Raw genomic sequence first — 18,629 nt, 5'->3', positions numbered from 1 at the left:
TCTAACAACAAGGATAGAAGTCTACCACTACACTACACGAATAACATAAGCAACCTTATAGTTAGTACCACACTGCTCTTACATTACACCTTGACAACGTTCAATTTAGAGAGAATAACCATAAAGTAAAAGGCCGAATCACCAATCAAACAGTCACAGTTTAAATAGTAGAAAGACAAATTATTAGATGTCGACTATTGTGAAAGTCAAAACGCTTATCCCAAACACCAGAAGCAAGATCAGGGCTAGCACCAGTCTAACGGACTTTAGGGAAGAACCCGAACAACAAAAACTCCAGACTGTATTAAGGTTGCCTTCAACATAGTCAATGAATTCGTCAGCAAGCTCTCCGTCACTTAATCAAGCGGCTATACCAATAGGTAACATGGACCTAGTTTCGTCTCTTAAGATTCCGAACATAATCCTAATGACGGCAACCCCAAACTACTTAGCGACTTCATTAATAACGTAGAACAAATGCTTCTATTAATCAGAGGAACCAATAAGACACCCTACGGTCAAATGCTTCTAAGGGCAATTAGGCAAAATTAGGAAAGGCCAACGATGATCACACATCCGGAGCCAACCTTAACTGGGATGAAATCAAAGACGCATTAATTTTGGATTGTTCCGACAAGCGAGACGAACAAACCAAAGACACTAGAATAACAAGATGCGTAACGCCATACGATTTTTTGGCACGCGATTTTTTGGCCGTGGCTCTAGAGGTGGCTCCAGGGTCTCTCGAGTTTTTGTTCGAGAGAGAAAGAACGGAGAGCGATACAGCAAACAGCTCTTCTCTACGCATACAGTGATAGCAGACAACTGTATGTGTGCACACGTATGCTCATGCATTGCAAATTTGACATAATATTACCTTCACCTTAGAAGTTCTTAGACTTTAAATCTTTATTATATTCGATCAATTGACCATGTAAAAAATTCTTGTTTTGTATTGCCCTAACGTTATTATTATTTAAATATGGATTAGAAATAGTAATAGCCCAATCTATGTACAAAAAATACTAAAATAAATTTCACAAATGACTTTATATTTGTCTATAGAGTATTCGGCTTGCGACGTGTGAAAAATTAATAAGGCAATGTAATTGTTGAGTGCTTGTGTTCGCACTTCGTGCCTCCAGATATGACTTTTGCAATAAACAGTTTTCATATTTTTATTTATTTTATACATTTTTATTTTCTACTCCTTATTATTTTTATGAAAATTTATTTTTAATTTCCTTTGTATTTGCTTTAATTATTTAGTATATTTATTAAGTCATATAACTTAATATAATGGATGTAAATGATCCATTTTTATTATTTAAAATGCGCATTATATTCAGTTGTTTTTCAGTTTCATATTTTTTTGTTTGGTCTTATTAACATAACATAAATAAAATAAAAATAAATAAATATAAATATGAAAACGGTAGCTAATTCGAGCGGCAATTTTAACAAACGAATATAAAAAACTTTAAAATTATAATAGTCAGGGCTTGAATTTTTAATTATTTTTTTAGTTCATCATATTGCTACGAAATTGGCCAAAACTCCAAAAATGTAAATTCGTTTCTTCGATCAGAATTGATTTCGGCCCGAAAATCGTCTTCTAGCACGCGTACTTGTGCTAGAAGACGATTTCCGATGTCGACGATTTTACACATTCACACGTTCTCGTGTATTGTTTTTACTCACACAAGCAAAAAATTCTATTTTTAGATTTCTTACGCTCTCAGCGTAAGCGAGAGGACAGAGAGCAATTTTGACCGTCACCAAAAAAGTGGCTGCATAGTGCCAAACCAATGTATGGCCGTTACGCATCTTGTTATTCTAGTGTCTTTGGTGCGGACCTGTGATCGGGCCGATAGCTGTGTCGACGTCATAGACGACGACCTTCGGCCTCTCGGCCGCATTCCGTGCCACATTGAGTCCGACTTCGGCGAATCTTTTTGAGTACGGATAATCTTACCACCACCTCGACGGAGCTCACGTACCTAATGGATCCTGAGGGAGGGTACAACCATCGTTCGAACCTTTTCGGATATAGCCTTCCCCGATAGCGCAGGGTCGTCGCACATCACTACCGCCAACCAGGTCTCAACGGGGTTCCTAGCCCGGGCAGCGGCGGTAGGAGCGAAAGCGAGAGCGGCTCCTTAGACAGCATCGTTTGGAGGCGGCATCAAGCCAGATCCTCGTCCGGATCCTTCAGCTCCAGTGCCTGCTTTCGGTCCTCCGGAAGATCCACCGCACTTAAGCAACGCGTTACGCACAGTAAGAGACGATGAGCTCATCATATCTCTGCAACGCAGCGAAAACAGCGTTTGCCGCGTCGGGATCCATTCCTCCACGCACCACGGCGGCTTTGACTGTGAGCTGGATACTCGAAATCTCAGCTAAAATCGTTTCCCATGATGAGCATCTCCTCGCGGCGGGGACCGCGGCAGGGGCGGAATCAGCAGGCCTTACAACCAGTGCCTCTGCAGGGACGGTGGGGGCACCGGGTACGGGGGCATCATGGAGGGAGTCGGTGGCCGCCTGGGCAAGCCTCTTGGCTTAAATAAATCCGTCATAAATTATGTTAAAGTAAAATGGGAATATCAAAGGAGAAATAGCAACCAAATCACCCAATGCTACAATTGTCAGATGTTTGGACATGGATCAAGCCAATGCGCAGTCAAATCATACTGTTCAATCTGTGCAGGAAACCTCAAAACTACTGAATGCCCGGAAGGAGCTGCTGTCAAATGTGCCAATTGTAATGGCCCGCACAAATCTAACGACCCTGGCTGCACTAGCAGGTTAAGATCTCAATTCCAGTCAAATCGAGTAAGACCAAAAGCTAACTTTATTTCTAAGCCTCCGCAGCTGGACTATACTAAAAATTTCCCAAACACTCTTAATCAATCTATTTTAAATCCAAACGCCACCTGGGTTAAACAAAATGTAACGTCAAATACGGGTGAAGAGCTTTTCTCTTTAGAGGAAATTAAGTCCTTAACATTTGATCTCATTAGAAGTTTAAGAAACTGCAAATCCAAGGCAGATCAATTTGAAGTGATAACACTGGCTTACAAATTTTTAACATAATGTTAAACAATCTTTCAATATTAACTTGGAACGCTTGAGGCGTTAAGAACAAAAAAGATGAGCTTTTTGATTTTCTTAAAAGAAAAAACACAGATATTTGTTTATTAACCGAAACTTGGCTAAATAGTTCAATTTCAATCAAACACAATAATTACTATTGCTACAGGTATGACAGATCTTGTAGAAGAGGGGAGGGGTAGCTATAATCATTAAAAAATCTATCCGCCATACCTTGCTACCCCTTCCCAACACTAAAACTATAGAATCAATTGGCATAAATTTTATTAATAATAATGGAATAAGTACTCCGATCTATTGCTGTTATTTCCCCGGAGGGAGAGCAGATTCTGCAAATAAGCAAATATTTTCAAATGATAATCGACTATTGTGTACACATTCGGGAAACTTTGTGTTAGGAGGCGACTTTAATTGCAGGCATAGACTTTGGGGTTGTAACCGAGCCAACGCTTGGGGTTTAATACAAAATGAGTTTTTAATGTCACGTGGCTTGTCAGTTCATTTTCCTGACCAACACTCCTATTTGCCAGCGAGTAGTAGAAGTCAATCCTCTACACTTGATATTTTTATAACAAATAGCTTCCAATCATTAAGCTATACTATAGTATAGCAGTCAATGATCTGGGCTCAGATTACCTCCCAGTCCAAACTTCTCTTCAATCAAACTTCACCAGAATCAAAAAATATTTTTTTGATATTACAAACGCAAATTGGATTGTTTTTGGTAGAGTTATCAACCAATTAATTCCAGAATGCGAATCCATTTCCATTCAAACAAAAGCTGACATAGACAGGTTAATAACACATTTCAACCCAGTCATCCTTACAGCAAAAGAACGCTCCATTCCGAAAAAAGAAATTCGATTTGCCCAAAAAGCTGTTCCCCTCAACATATTATCACTAATTATGCGGAGAAATCGACACCGTCGAAATTGGCTAAGGTACAGAAACAGAGCTGATCTGGTTCTAGTTAGATGGCTCAGCCAACTTATCAATTGCAAGTTATCCAAACTAAGAAATGAGCATTGGAATAACCTTTTATCCTCGCTCGAAAAAAATTCTTCCTCCTTTTGGAAACTATCAAAAGTTATAAGGAAGAAAAATACCAGCATTCAAATTTTAAGACAAAACCAACAAAATTTTGCAACAGCTGAACAAAAAGCTTAACTATTGGCATCAATATTCGCCTTGAAACATTGCCATTCAAACAATCTAAGTGATCCTATAACAATATCTGAGGTCACTAACTTTATGACATCATTTGACTCGTCGTCTGTAAATGAGGAGTTGTACTTGTCGGACTATCAAGAAATTTCTTCGGTCCTTAATAACCTTAAATTAAAAAATCTCCTGGTCTTGACAACATTAACAACATAAGTCTCCCTAAAAAAGGGGTAAAGTATTTAACCTTGATTATAAATGGTTGCCTTCGCTTAGGTTATTTTCCACAGAAATGGAAACACTCCAAGGTTATCCCCATTTTAAAAACGAACAAGCCCCCAGAGTGTCCCACATCTTATAGACCCATAAGTCTGCTCTCTTCGGTTAGTAAAGTTCTTTAGAAAGTTATCAAAAAAAGGATTTTCGACTTTACTGAAATACTTCCTTCCCAGCAGTTTGGTTTTCGTCCTGAACACAATACTGCACACCCTCTTAATAGAATTAAAAAAATTGTTAAGTCGAACTTTAGTAGATCCAAATCCACAGGTATGGTCTTACTAGATATTAAAGCGGCCTTCGATTCTGTTTGGCATGAAGGTCTTGTTTACAAATTGAATCTTTTACATTTTCCGCCTAAAATTATTAAAATAATAAGAAGTTTCCTTAGTAACCGCTCCTTTGCTGTATATATATGTGATTATTAATCTCGAATATATAACTTAAGTGCAGGCTGTCCGCAAGGATCTTGTCTTTCCCCACTTTTGTACAATATATTCATCTCTGATTTCCCTGCCTTAAATGGATGTACTGCATCAATTATTGCAGATGATACTGCAATTCTTTGCACTGGAACCCTTGCAAGTAATATTACAAATTCTTTTCAAGTAGCTTTTAATACCCTTGTGGAATATTTCAATAAATGGAAAATTCTTGTAAATTCAGACAAAACTCAAGCTATATTTTTTACAAGAAAACGGAAAAATATTTATATCCCAACGAACAGAATATTTCTCAACCATGTGGACATAAATTGGGAAAACAATGTCCGATATCTAGGAGTCAAATTAGATAAAAAGCTTAATTTTTCAGATCACATTCAACATATTATAAAGAAAACAAATATATTAGTTCGCATTTTATACCCTTTTATAAATAGAAATTCTCGACTAAGCATAGAAAATAAAATGTACTTATTTAGATCTATTTTTCAGTTAAGAATTTTTTACGGGGCACCGGTTTGGGCCGATGTTGCTAATGTTCATATTTATAAAATTCAGGTGGCACAAAACAAAATATAAAAAATGATATTTAATCTTCCGTGGCATTACTCTACTGTGCAGTTGCACAACTTAGCTAGGATTGAACTGGCCTCAGAGAGATTGGCCAAATTACACACCAACTTTTTAAATAGAAACATTAATTCTAATTATTTACACCTTCAAAATGTTCAATATTATTGTAAGATATAAGTCTAGTTTTTAAGATAGTTTGAAATTATTAGTTTTAAGTTTATATATTAATGTTTCTTTATGGGGGTTTTTTGTACTTAAATTTTCCCCTCATTATAATCAATGATTAATCCCAATTTATCTTCTGTATAAAACATATTTCTAAGTAGAAAAGGTTGAAAAAGGCCTGTACTCTTAATGCTCATGTATCATAATCACTCACACTTGTGTTATATTGCAAATTTTTTATAAATAAAGTGTTCCATATATATATATATATATATATTAATTGCAAATAACTTCCAAACCACTGGCTTTCTTCTCGCGAAAAACGAACACCACTTCCGTGGAGCACTGAACCACCGATTTATTAACTTTCCAAGTAAGAAAACGTAATTATTCGCAGTCTGAACACGAGCGTCTCGAAAACACGTCCGTCCTTAATCCATTCATTGGGAGGGAGATGTGCATACAAAAACAACACGAAACAACACAGCGAACAACGCACGAAGGAGAGAGTAAGCTAAACACAAATACAGAAAAGCAAAAGAATTAGTTAATTTGTTTAAACTAGTGCAGAAATCAAAATAGACTCACTCGCGAAGCGAACGGAGTTTTAATAAATATGTTCAAAAAAGACCTTCACTGGTTTAATAAGCCCAAATGTAAATTCGAATCGCAGAAAAAAACACGACCGTTCGCTTTGAAGATAGGAAGACGACAGTGATCATCCGACCTCTTCTCAGAACCACCTATGCCGACCAATGACTCCACTCTCCCTTCTGACCCTGTGTTCTCTTGACCCGTGGATGCGTCGCTACGTTATTCACAGTGTGTCCTCCCGTATGTATGGCTCCACGCGTACTCCTAGACCTCTAAATTCCTGGAAAAACAATTCTAATTACAGTTCATTCATTTCTATCAGAAAAAAATATTTGTTGTTATAATGAGACATCTAGCCAAGTCCGAGGTAGTCAAGTCATTTTCTAGTATCAAGCATAATGTGCAAACAGACATGCAGGGATCGAAAGAGGTAACAGACATTTTTCCTTCTTGCAGCAAATGCAGCAAAACTTTTACAAATAAATGACCTATCAACATAATTCACTCAGAGATAATTGCGAAAATTTGGAGTATAGTTTAACAAGACAAGAAAGAACAGAAATTTCAATATGGTATATTTGCATTAGTTATTTTGAATTTGCAAAAGGTATTCATTTTGTTGCCAATAATTTTAAAGTGTTTATTTTTATTGAACTGTGCTGTATATTAAAAGTTATAAAATTTCGAAGAATATTTAATTTTTTAACTTTACAAAAACCTTTAAAAAATTCGCCACAAAGTGAGAAAAACGATGTTTTGATAGTTTTTCGCGGGTTCTCAATGTAGGTGTCCCAAAAAAATTTTTCGGTAAATCAATCAAAATTTGCAAATAAAAAATGGAAAAAGACGACAATTTAGGGCAGCTTGTGGGCGTTAAAACGGACGTGGGCAAATTGTGTTTAGCACAAACTTGCGCAGCTAATGAATAAGCTAAAAAGCGCCAAAAAACTGTTGATAAGTATTTTACCTTTTTTTTTCGTTTCATTATTTGTCTTACTAATTTCTATCGGTACTTCTAAAACACTTAGGCCACTCCCTCTCTAACGACCACATCGGAAATTTTATGTTATTTTGTGTAAGCGACACTGCCACTGGTTGCAGAGACAGACTTCCATAACGAGCTTAAATCGTAAAAATCCTGATAAAAATTATTTTCCCTATTTTTTTCATCACATTTGGTTATAAAAAAATATTTAAAATTTAATTTTAATTTAATTTTAGACAAATTTTACTATTTTGTATCTGATTAACTAAATCTTAAACTCAACACCTTATTTATCTGCAATGATACCTCGACTTCTATAAATATCTAAATACCACGAAGTGCGGTAACGTACTGTTACTACGTCAACCGCTAGCTTGTAGCTTCTTCCTATTTTTCCTCTTGTCTTAGTTTCACAGTTATTTCCCATTTCGCAATCAGATTTGTTGTGGGGTTCTTAATTCATAAGGAGGGGATTGTACTATGTATAGTGGAAACGTCATATGGATATGCATATGCCACTATTTATACTTTACTTCTACATGTAAATCGCACATTTAAAATTACAATTTTTCCTTACTTCCCTTTTATAGGAAATGCCAAAACAACAAGAAACGATAACAGTTCTAGATTTGGTAAATTTATGCAAGTTTGCTTCGACGACAACAACAGTATTAAAGGATGCGTAATTCTTGATTACCTGCTCGAACAATCTCGGATAACATTTCAAAGTGTAGGGGAACGAAACTATCATATTATGTATCAATTAGTAGCTCAGGGCCAAAAAAATATTGGCATAGCAAAATCCTTTCATCTAAGGCCACCTGAGTTTTACAAATATCTAAATACATCCAATTCTGAAAAAATAAATATGAACATAGAGTCAAAGAAGTTTGATGCCGTAACCATGGCGTTTACGGTTTTACAAATTCCCCAATTCGTTATAGATGGCGTTTTTAAAGTTCTCAGTTCCATTTTGTGGCTAGGTAATATAGAGTTTATAGACGTGGATGGAGAAGTCACCGACTTTTCAAGATCGGACCAAGAAGCGATATCGATTATATCAAACCTTTTGGGACTAAGTCGATGTGATTTTAAAAAGGTTTTATTAATTCGCCAAATAAATGTTCGAGGAAATGTTACGGAAATTCCTTTAAAAATAAAAGAGGTAAGTATCATAGACGACTGGTCCTTATTAAAAATAATTAGTATAATTCTATCTGTATGAACGTCGAGATCTGAGAAATTATAAAAGCTAGATAGATTCTAGAGACATAGACGGTATGCAAGTTTGTTGACCCATGCTGCCAAGACTATTCATAAATGAAAGATGCATATTTCATTGATGCCTATATACATTGATGCCTATATAGCGCAAGTTGTTTTTTCAGTACGTTCCGCCCAAAGCGGCCCCATCCACACTTTTGAAAAATGTTTTGTTATTTTCTAATTTTTAATTACTTTTTAAAATTCCTAAAGATTTGACAATAAATTTGTTTTTTATTAATGGTACAAATTCTTGGTATACTAATATAATCTAGCTGTACAAAAACTGCTGAAACATGAAGTGTAAATGATGGAAAAGAAATTATAGTATCGTTGTTTGTGATCGTCGAAAAGAATCAAAGTTTCTTTGTTCTTTGTCATAAAGTGATATATTTTTAACCACCATGTTTTTAATAATCATTAATTACGGTCTTAATTTGATAAAAATAAAGGACCGTATAACACAGCCAAGAAAGGGAACATTTGGAATATTAAAAAAAAAAAAATCAATTAGGGATATCGAAGGTGCGTTCTGGTTGATCATAAAATGTTGCTTTACAGTTAATAATAATTTGATCAAAATTGGAAAGCAGCATTTACCTGCCAAGGGAATAGTCATTCAATTTTTATTATTATTATATTTAGCCAAGTAATTGTATAAAATAACAAAAAAACGTTATAATCGAGTTCCTAGACTATCACAAACCAGTAAAAATTCAGAAAATAAAAAACATTTCGAATATGTGTCAGTGGGAGCTTTTGGCTGTTTATAAGCGTTTGTTGAACAATTTTTTAACCATACCGATAGAATTGGAAAGTCATATATTAGAATAATTAAAAATAAAAACATATTTAAAAAGTGTGAACGTGGCTTTGGGAGTCTTAACTTGAATATAGCGCTCCTCCTTGCTGAAATTGAGAATACTTTTTGAGTAAGAATGGAAGTGATGCTGTTGCACTATTTAGAGGGAATGTGTTTTATGATTCTTAGACCTTTAGACCTAGGATTTTAGTGCTATTGGCTTCTCGGATATTTATAGTGCCTGTACATACTGTAACGAACTGTTTTTATTGGTCCTGCTCGCTACGAGTTGAAGAGGCTAGCTCAGAGAGTTTGTGTGTTCGTCCCACCAAAATTTATGATTTGTGTAAGAAGACAGAGTTTAAGTCTAAAGTAGCTTTATTCGAGTATTCTACAGCGGATTCCTCCGGTGATCGCCGTCTGCTGCAGGGTGTATCGCCCATTGCTTAAGGCAGCGCTTGGCCTGGGATCACCTTTGCCGCCCACTGACTCCACTTTCCATTCAAATACTCCGGTACCTTGTCATCTCCGACGAAGGACCACCTGCCGGCTGGAAATGGCTTAGGATGTAATGGGCAGGGTGTATACGAGTTAAGCCAACGCTCGGCGTGGGACCACCTTTGCTAACCACTGACTCCACTGACCCTTTCAACCACGCCAGGTCCTTGTTTCTCCACTCCAAGGATCGATCTCCACTTGTATTTGTCTCGTCTTTCCTTTTGTGACCTGCGCCTTTTTTCCCTACCCGACACTTTCACAGTTGGTTTGCGCTGACCGTCACTTTATCCGCGCGTTCTCACTTATTGACCTTCTCCGCGCGTTCTAACTTACTGTCTGTCTCGATCTGCGCTTGTGCCGAACCTAAATAGCCGCGCGAAATCCGGTATGGCCCCTTTTGCGCACGGCCCGCTCGGGTACAAGGTGCAACTAATGAGCCGTTAGTTTACGGTGCATCCTCTCACACTCTCCGAGGCGGAGGTGACGACCTCGACCGCGCCTTCGGTCTCCATTATCGGTTCGTAATCTCCTCCGGGTTGTGCCCTTCTTCTCCTTGTACCGATATTCTGTGGGACCTGTAACGGGGCTTTTCCGTCCGTATACTCCCCTTCCACGGAATTCGCAGCTGTGTGCGTTAACCTTTAACGGTTCTGGGCTTCGTACCCTTCCTGTCCCGCTCTCTCGCTTCAACGGGCCTGTGTGTGAGTGACTTCTTTGCTGATTTGATACCTTGTATAGTCTTCCTCCCTTCTTCGTCAATCGGTTTTTGATACTGTTTAACACTGGAAGTCCCCTGGCTCGCCGGCTCCCGCGCTTCCCGATTTTAAGTCGCTGATGTGAGCCGTCTTCAATTTCCTGGTTCCGTTGTGTCCTAGGATGCAGATAACCGAAGATGTGAAATTTTTTATTGTGAACGTCCCGTCAAACCTCGGCGCCAACTTCGCCGCGAAGCCTTCAACGGCCTTCGACAGGTAGTGCTCTTTGGCCCATACTATGTCCATTTCCTTGGGTTTCCACGGCCGTTTCCGGAGATTATAGTGGCGCGCTTGATCCAGCTCGAAGACTTCATTTAGCTTCTCCGCGTTCTCCGCAGGCGTCTGTGTAAACCTGCCCGTCCCAGTCGTCCGGTCGTCGAATAACGAACAAAAGTTTAAGCTACAAGTGTTTACATAAATGCTTATGTTGTCTTAATTATGTCCGCGAAAATGTGGCAGTTCCAGTTGTTCATTTGAACTGTCGCAATTGACATCCTGTCCAGCGTTTTTGCTTATTTATTGAATTTTTCCTTTTACTTAAGAGACTAACAATAAGTTTTCAAATCTTATTCTAAACTAACTAAATATCATATTATGAAATGATTCGTGGTGTGTGGCCTAACAAATTTAACGCTGCGGTTGGTCGTTCCGGTACAGTCGGCTTTGGCTGAATACTCGAAAAAGTTTTCTTGCAAGAGGATTCGAATGTGAGGCTAGTTTTCTTTGTTGTATTTTACTTTCTTCTTTGCTATTGTCTCAATGACAAGTTTTATTTGTAAGTCTATGTGTATATTATCGTTCATAAGATACCATGGAGTTCCAGTAATGATTCTCAGAATCCTAGACTCGATGTGTGCCCCATAGCTTGGAGCCATAGGTCCATATGGGTTTTAAAGCCCATACTCCAAGCTTAGGGGAGAGCGAACGTTTATAAGCCAGTGTAGATCCCTTGCTTTTAGTCTGAGGTGCGTCGTCTTAGCCTCTATGTTTTTCCGCCAGGTGAGCCGTCCAGATGTATACCTAAGTATGTTACGTTATCGGCTTGTGGAATGCGAGTGTGGTTGATTACCAAGGTTGGGAAAATTTGTTTGTTTAGGGTTAATGTTACCTGTTTGCACTTTTCTTCGTTTACTCGTATGTGCCAATCTGCAAGCCACAAGTTAGATGGCGTGCTAGTTGCATCGTAGCTTTTACTGGGCATCTGGATCGAATTAGTATTGCAGTGTCATCAGCGAATGTGGATATCGTTAGCTGGTAGTTTGTTGGGATGTCCGCCGTGTATAGCGTGTATAGAATTGGGCCCAGAACACTTCCTTGAGGCACTCCGTCTTCTATAGTACAAACGCTTGAAGTGCTTGAACTGCATCTGACGGCGAACACTTATATAGGTAAGACTTTAGAAGCTTATGTATGTTTTGAGGCAGCAGTTTGATTAATTTAAACATAAGTCTATCCAGCCATACTCTATCGAATACTTGTGCAACGTCTAAGAATAGAGCTATGCAGTATTCACGATGTTCATAGGCAGTACGAATTTCTGTTGTTGGTGCGATTGGAGTGTGTTGTGTGTTTTGAGGTGGGGCTGATGCGTAGCAGCAGCACTTTTTCAAATTTATCTTTGTATTTATCTTTGTGGCTGGGTTTTGTCTTTCCCAGGCTTAGGGATCATAATTATAATTGATTTCGTCCACTTTTGAGGGAAGTATCAAATTTTAGTAATTGCGTTGAAGAGCAAGCAGATTCGTAGAACTGCACACATTGGGAGCTCGATGATCATTTTCGGGGTTATTAAGTCGTAGCCAGGCGAACTTTCCAGTCTTCAGTTGCTCTTTAGTGACTTTCGTTATCTCGCTTGGTTGAAATTCTACAGGATCTTGTGGTGCTAAGTCAAATGCAGTTAATGGCGGGAGAGTAAATGAGTTAGTGGTTGGATTTGGTTGAAATACTTTTTTAAGATGATCAGCGAAGACACTTGCTCAGTCAGTGTCACTGCGAGACCAGTTTCCGGTAGAGTTACGGAGAGGTACAACCGTTTCTGTTGGTGCCTGTAGGTTCCTGTGATCTTTCCACAACGAGTTCTTTGTGCCTGTGGGCGTGAGATTCTCGATGTACCTTAGTTGTGCGTCCGCTTCTTCTTTCTTAAGCGCTTTTGTAAGTCTGCGAGAAGCTGCTTTAAATTTACTCTTTGTGTTGGTGATCTGTGCTCCTGCCACTCCCTTCGATGTTGCGTTTTTCAAGCACAAGCAGTTCAATATATCTACTTGTCTTGTTAAACTTTATACTGCATACATGGTTGTCTTGTGGAGTTGACGGTTTTGCTGCTGCGACCAGCAAACAATGTCTTGCTCGGTTTCCAGGAGGCTAGAAAAGCCGGTATGGGAACAAACATATTTTTTGTACCTCGCCCAGTTGGTCCTATTGCTTGTAAGCCTACACGGTCGATCGATGTGTTGTAGCTGGTACAAAAGATGAAAGAGCACCGGACAGTGATCAGATGAGAGTTCTGGAAGTGCCTCAGCGGTAATCATTGATTGGGATATCCTTTTTGTGATGGCAAAGTCAATCAAATCTTGAAGCTTCTGCTGGCCAGTATGTAGGCGCTCCCGGGGAAACATAGTTAAGTTTGTGTTGCGGTTTGATGATTGCGTTGTACAGCTGTTTTCCTTTAGGGTTCGCTATCCGAAATCCCCAGTACATGTGCTCGGCATTCCAATCGCCAGCTGCAACAAACCTTTCACCAAACGAGTCAAAAAGTGTTCTGAATTTTTCCTCAGAGATTGTGAAGCGAGGTGGGCAATAGACAGCAGCCAGAGTGAGAGCGCCGTTATTGCATTGGAGGTTTATAGAGGTACATTGTGAGCAGTCTTATTGTTAATTACCAAGCAAGTGGTGCTTAATTCGCATTCCTATTAGTATCCCAGTGCCTCCATTGGCCTTTCCATCCGGGTGATTTGTAAATTGAAATTTATATCCTGGTATTTGGAAGTTGTACTTTTCGGTAAGGTGAGTCTCTGAAAGTAGCATAACGTCAATGTTTCTGTCGCCTAAGAACTGAGCAAGTTCTAGCTTGTGCCGCGAAACGCCATTAGCGTTCCAGGTAGCTATTATTAAGGGAGTCATTATCCTGTTTTAAAAGAAACGAGCATTTGAATAAGGTTGGTTTGGTTACTCATAAGCTCTTGCATAGTTTCTTGTATGAAGGTCATGAAGTATTTCATGCTTTGCTGCATCGAAAGCATAATCGCTTTAACGCCAATGGGCTGCTGTTGCATGTTCTGTGTGTTTATTTGTTTATTTGTGTTTACTTGGTGAATTTAATGCTGGACGCTGGAGGTGACTGCTGTCGGTTCTTGGATCCCTGATTTTAGTACACTGGCAAAGGAAGAATTTGGCATTGTTCGGTGGCTGGCAAACGAAGGGATGTTAGTTGTAGTCGGTTCCATAACTTTGTGAGCTGTTGAGTTGGTGTGATACGATCTCGAGCTGAATCCACTCGTTTGTTTAGGCGACTCTTGAGTTCCTTGTAAACAATGCATCCTCGCCAGTTGGCTGTGTGTTTTTTACCACAGTTGCTGCATAACTTAATTGAACTGTCGTTTTTATTCTTAGGACAGTTTACAGTACTGTTAGGTTGCAGTTCGCTTTGGTGTGGCCATATTCTTGGCAGTTGGTGCACTGCACAGGTTGCCTGCGCTTGTGTGGCTCTTCTACGGTTATTCTTCGGTGCAGTAAATACTGTAGCTTATATATAGGATGTACTTCATTTTTGTTGTTTTTCGGACTCGATGGCTCCAGTTCGAGTGGAGCGGCACGTTGTTCCTGTTGAGAATGTTGATCACCGTTTCGGCGTTGAAGTTCTTCTCCTTTAGTGCCGCGATAATTTCGGATGCTGTCACTGATGACTCTATTCCTTTAATGACAACCTGCAATCCTTTGGCACTTTTCAGCTGGTAGGTATAGTAACTCCTCTCAGCTTCGTCCAGGTACTTCGTCACTGATCGGTGGCTAGACTCATACTGAGTCTGCATGTTACCCTTAGTAAGAGGTATAACATGGAACTTGTTTTCTCCGATAATTGCAGCTAGTTTGTTAACAAGCGCACTTGATGTTTTCTCACGTATATATATTGGTGGCGGCTTTATCTTCTTCTGCCCCTGCTCCTGCACTTCGCAGTCATCCGATAGTGCAAACCTTTTTGATCTTGAGTCATTGGAGGCGTTGGCGCAATTTATTTTCGGCTGATTACCAGCCTGCTTCTGTTGTGGGCTTAGCTTTTGCTTTATTTGGGTGTAGCGATCCTGCCCTGTTTGAAAAAGTTTTTTGTTTTGTTTTGGTTCTTGTCCGCTTCCGCTTTCAAGAGTCGGTGTGAGTGTTCTTGCTTTCGTTGTTGTTGGTACAGCGGAATTGAACACCGCTGTTGGTATTGAGCATAGAGTTGGCTCATTTTAGAACGATCGATTTGTTCGTTGTCTATTTGTTTTTTTAGTTTTACTTTTTTATTCCACACAGAAAAATTTTGTAGTATAGCAATTTAACATTGCCAATAGCGTCTCTTTCGCTTTCGATTTAATTATTTATTTTATGTTATTAACTATTCACTTCACTAAAATCAAGTGATTTTATACGGAGCTCGATGAAAACACGTCTGCTCACTTGATGACTACGTCTTCTAAGGCCGAGGCGAAAATGATGCTCCTTCTTTTGCAGGTTAGGATACATGGTAAAAATGGTGGAGTTTATACATGCTTATCTATCCGAACGTGTTGTTAATATTGATCTTCTTGAATGACTCTATGGTTTCTGTTTTCGGTTCGAATTCAATCACCGTATCGTCATAAGTTTAGCCATTAATACTGACCGTGCAATTGTTAAATATTATCATCACTGACCCACTGATTGAGAAGGGTCTCTGGCAAGACGATGTGACGTTGCTTCTCACGGTGTTATATATAAAGATGTGGCGTTGTTCCACTTCCTTGATGATTTCTTACAGCCCGATGTCTTTCATTTCGCATGTTGCCGTTTGACCGTGGAGTATTCCTTTGATGCAGATGGATGTCGATTAGGTTGGTTTGTGCTCGAGCACTTTCGCATATGTAAGTCGTTTGAACTTTCGGACACTCATCTTCAAAGTACGTAACTTGGTCGTTTTGATTATATAAAATATAATTAGGTGCTATTAAGAATTTAGTTTGGTGTTGTGGCAGATGGACCACTTGTGCTAATTGGAAAATTTGTGTCTTAAATATGGGTATTTTGACATGGAATATGTATGATTTATCGATATATGTTTCTAAGGTTAGCAATCTATATAAATGTTCTTCGGATTCTATTGTTATGTTCTGATTTGAGATAAATTTATTTATGGATTAATTTTCTGTTTCTGATAATATAAATGTAGGTATTATATTGAGTTTAGTTAGCAAAATACTTTCCTCTATGTTATCAATATGGTTTTGTAAAACATCTATATTGAAATTAATTCTAGCAATGTATTTCGTTGTGTTCGTCATTAAGTGTCTAATATATATTGTTATTGTAGTTTTTGATGAATTTGTTAATAATTGTTTGTTTTTGGTTTATGTGTTGTGTAATATTTTCAAATATTAAAATAATTTCTTTGTTAAGTATATTTTGTTGAATAATTTTTTGTGTCATTTGATTTTCGTTTTTCTTAACAACGTTAAACTTATCATTTATATGTTGGGCGTCTTTAGCGTCCATATTTCCATTCACCAATCCTCTTTTTTCTCTTCTTGAGGGTATTAATGCTTTAATTTTGATTTTTAACGTGTCTACTTTTTCTTTCAAACCGCCAAAATCTTGTGAAAATGCTATTTGTCTCAGGTCGTTTAATGTCGTTTCGAATGTTTCTGTATTTTCAAGGAGGTCCTTTATATTAATTTTGTGTAATAAGTGTCTGTATGATTGTACCAGTCTTGGTTTCCCAGGTCGATCTTCGCGATCTTGTCGTGTTCCTCCAACTGTTGAATCTTAATAAACTGTGCTTTTACGCAATATAATCTGGAAAAATATAATTGTGGTTACTATTTGGTTCTTCTTTTATTTTTGATTTGTGGATTTTTTGATCCTTGTGGGATATAAACATCAACACGTCCTTTTTAACAATATGTCTCGGGAATCGGGGCGGTATTTTATTCCTTCTATTCTCCTTTCTAAAAACTGTTTAACCTGTTTTGATAGTTTATGGTTGGTTCCTATTCTCATTGCTCTAAGCTATGCGGTCCTTCATTTTATCGTCCATGTTCTTTTTAATGTTTGTGTAGATCGTGTTGAAAAAGTCGTTCAGTCTTTGCAGGTAGTCGTGTTCGTTATTTTGAGAGATGTTTTGATTTATAATGTCTTCCGTGGAAAAATTTGGAAGGGTGTGTATTTTGTTGTCGAGTGAACTGCCTTTTTATAAGTTATTAAGGTTTCAAAGATGCTGTCTTCATGGTCACAAGAGATTGTTTCTGTTTTTCTTTTGTTTAGTATTATTCTGTACATTTCGGTTAGTATTGACCACTTCCATGAAACTTAGGTTGTTCCTAGCCTGGTACAATTCTTCTCATATAAGAATGTCTTCGGAAATTTGTGTTGTTTAGCACCAAAAGGCGGCGTTACCTATGCTAACGGGTTTTCTGTGTGCATTACGATTTTAAAGTGTATAGTTTCTAGATTTTTCCGATTTTTGAATATTAACTAGTGCCTTCACTCTTTGTAAGATGTCCATACCGATTGGTGGAATCTGAAGAAAATTAGTTTGTTAGATGTAGTATATGGTAGACTTTCATGGTGGACTTCGTGCACGTTACGTGTGGATTTAATTGAAATTGGGTTTTTTAAGTTAATTCGGTCCGGGTTTAGGATTAATTCTGGGTTAATGAATGACATAATCGCCCCTGTGTCTAATAGGAATTTTAGAGGGTATCCGGATTTTAGGTGGATTTTAATGTATGGCAAGGGGGACCCGGTCTCTCGTTTAATTAAGTACCCTGTTTGTTTCTCGAGGCACTTGGTAAAAAATTTGAATCCTCATCTATATTATGTAGTTGAGTGTTAAGATCAAAGTACGTTTTCGTTTGAGGTCTGTTCAATATTATTGAAAGTATTGAGGTCTGTTGTGCTCGTAATTACGGTTAGTTTGCATATTTTTTGGCATTATTGCCGGTACATTATTTCTTTTGTATTGGTAGTTGTCTCTTAAATTCGAGGTGTATTGCTGGTAGGTCCTCTTTCTATCGTAGTCTTTTGGTCTGTGACTATCGTTTTGGTTCCCCTGATATCCGCTTTGTCGACTGTACTCTGGCTGCCTGGTTTCCTGCTTCTTCTTATTCTCTTGGAAATAAATGTCCCTTTATTTGATAGCCCATTCGAAGGCTTCTTGGAGGTTGGTAGGTCTTATAGACCTTACCGCTAGTCCGAGTGGGCCTTTGATACCCCTTATGAACGTATTTAGACAGATGTCCGCAAAAAATATTTCTTTTTTCAATATATATTGGTTCGTATTCTTTAGTGTCGATTAGCTTAAAAAAGGTCGTTCTAAGAATTTTTTGAATAAAGTTTGAATTGGAAGTTTAGAATCAACGAGGTTATGTAGTTCTGATAAAAGAGTTTGTTCAAAGACACTAGATTAGCAAGGTGCGTAACGGCCATACATTGGTTTGGCACTATGCAGCCACTTTTTTGGTGAAGGCCAAATTGGCTCTCTTTTCGCTCGCTTACGCTGAGAGCGTAAGAAATCTAAAAATATAATTTGCTTGCTTGTGTGAGTAAGAACAAGAGACGAGAACGCGTATATGTGTGCGTGTTGTGCTAGAAGACGATTTTCGGGCCGAAATCAATTCTGATCGAAGAACGAGTTGTTATTTGGAGTAGTGGCCAATTTCGTAGCAATATGATGAACTAAAATAATAATTACGAATTCAAGCCCTGACTATTATAATTTTAAAGTTTTTTATATTCGTTTGTTAAAATCGCCGCTCGAATTAGCTACGGTTTAC

General features: G+C 38.2%; 1 protein-coding gene across 6 annotated transcripts in view; it reads left to right on the top strand.

Moving 5' to 3' along the window:
• Nucleotides 1–18,629, top strand: part of LOC27208787 (unconventional myosin-VIIa) — a 530,661-nt gene that overhangs the window by 217,568 nt on the left and 294,464 nt on the right. For 3 of the 6 annotated variants that reach the window (XM_039298281.2, XM_039298279.2, XM_039298280.2), the window contains one exon: nt 7,899–8,473. The exons of 1 other annotated variant lie outside the window; for it this stretch is intronic. In XM_039298281.2, the coding sequence (XP_039154215.1) occupies nt 7,899–8,473 (575 nt within the window). Of the gene's footprint in view, nt 1–1,725; nt 1,783–7,898; nt 8,474–18,629 lie in introns of those variants that run through there. 2 more of the 6 variants (XM_044923849.1, XM_039298283.2) reach the window with 2 other exon arrangements.

This window comes from Drosophila simulans, unplaced genomic scaffold, assembly GCF_016746395.2.
Source record: "Drosophila simulans strain w501 unplaced genomic scaffold, Prin_Dsim_3.1 Segkk6_quiver_pilon, whole genome shotgun sequence".
Taxonomy (NCBI): Eukaryota; Metazoa; Arthropoda; class Insecta; order Diptera; family Drosophilidae; genus Drosophila; species Drosophila simulans.
Note: the sequence above shows the minus strand (reverse complement) of the source record. Positions and strands in the feature narration are given on the sequence as shown.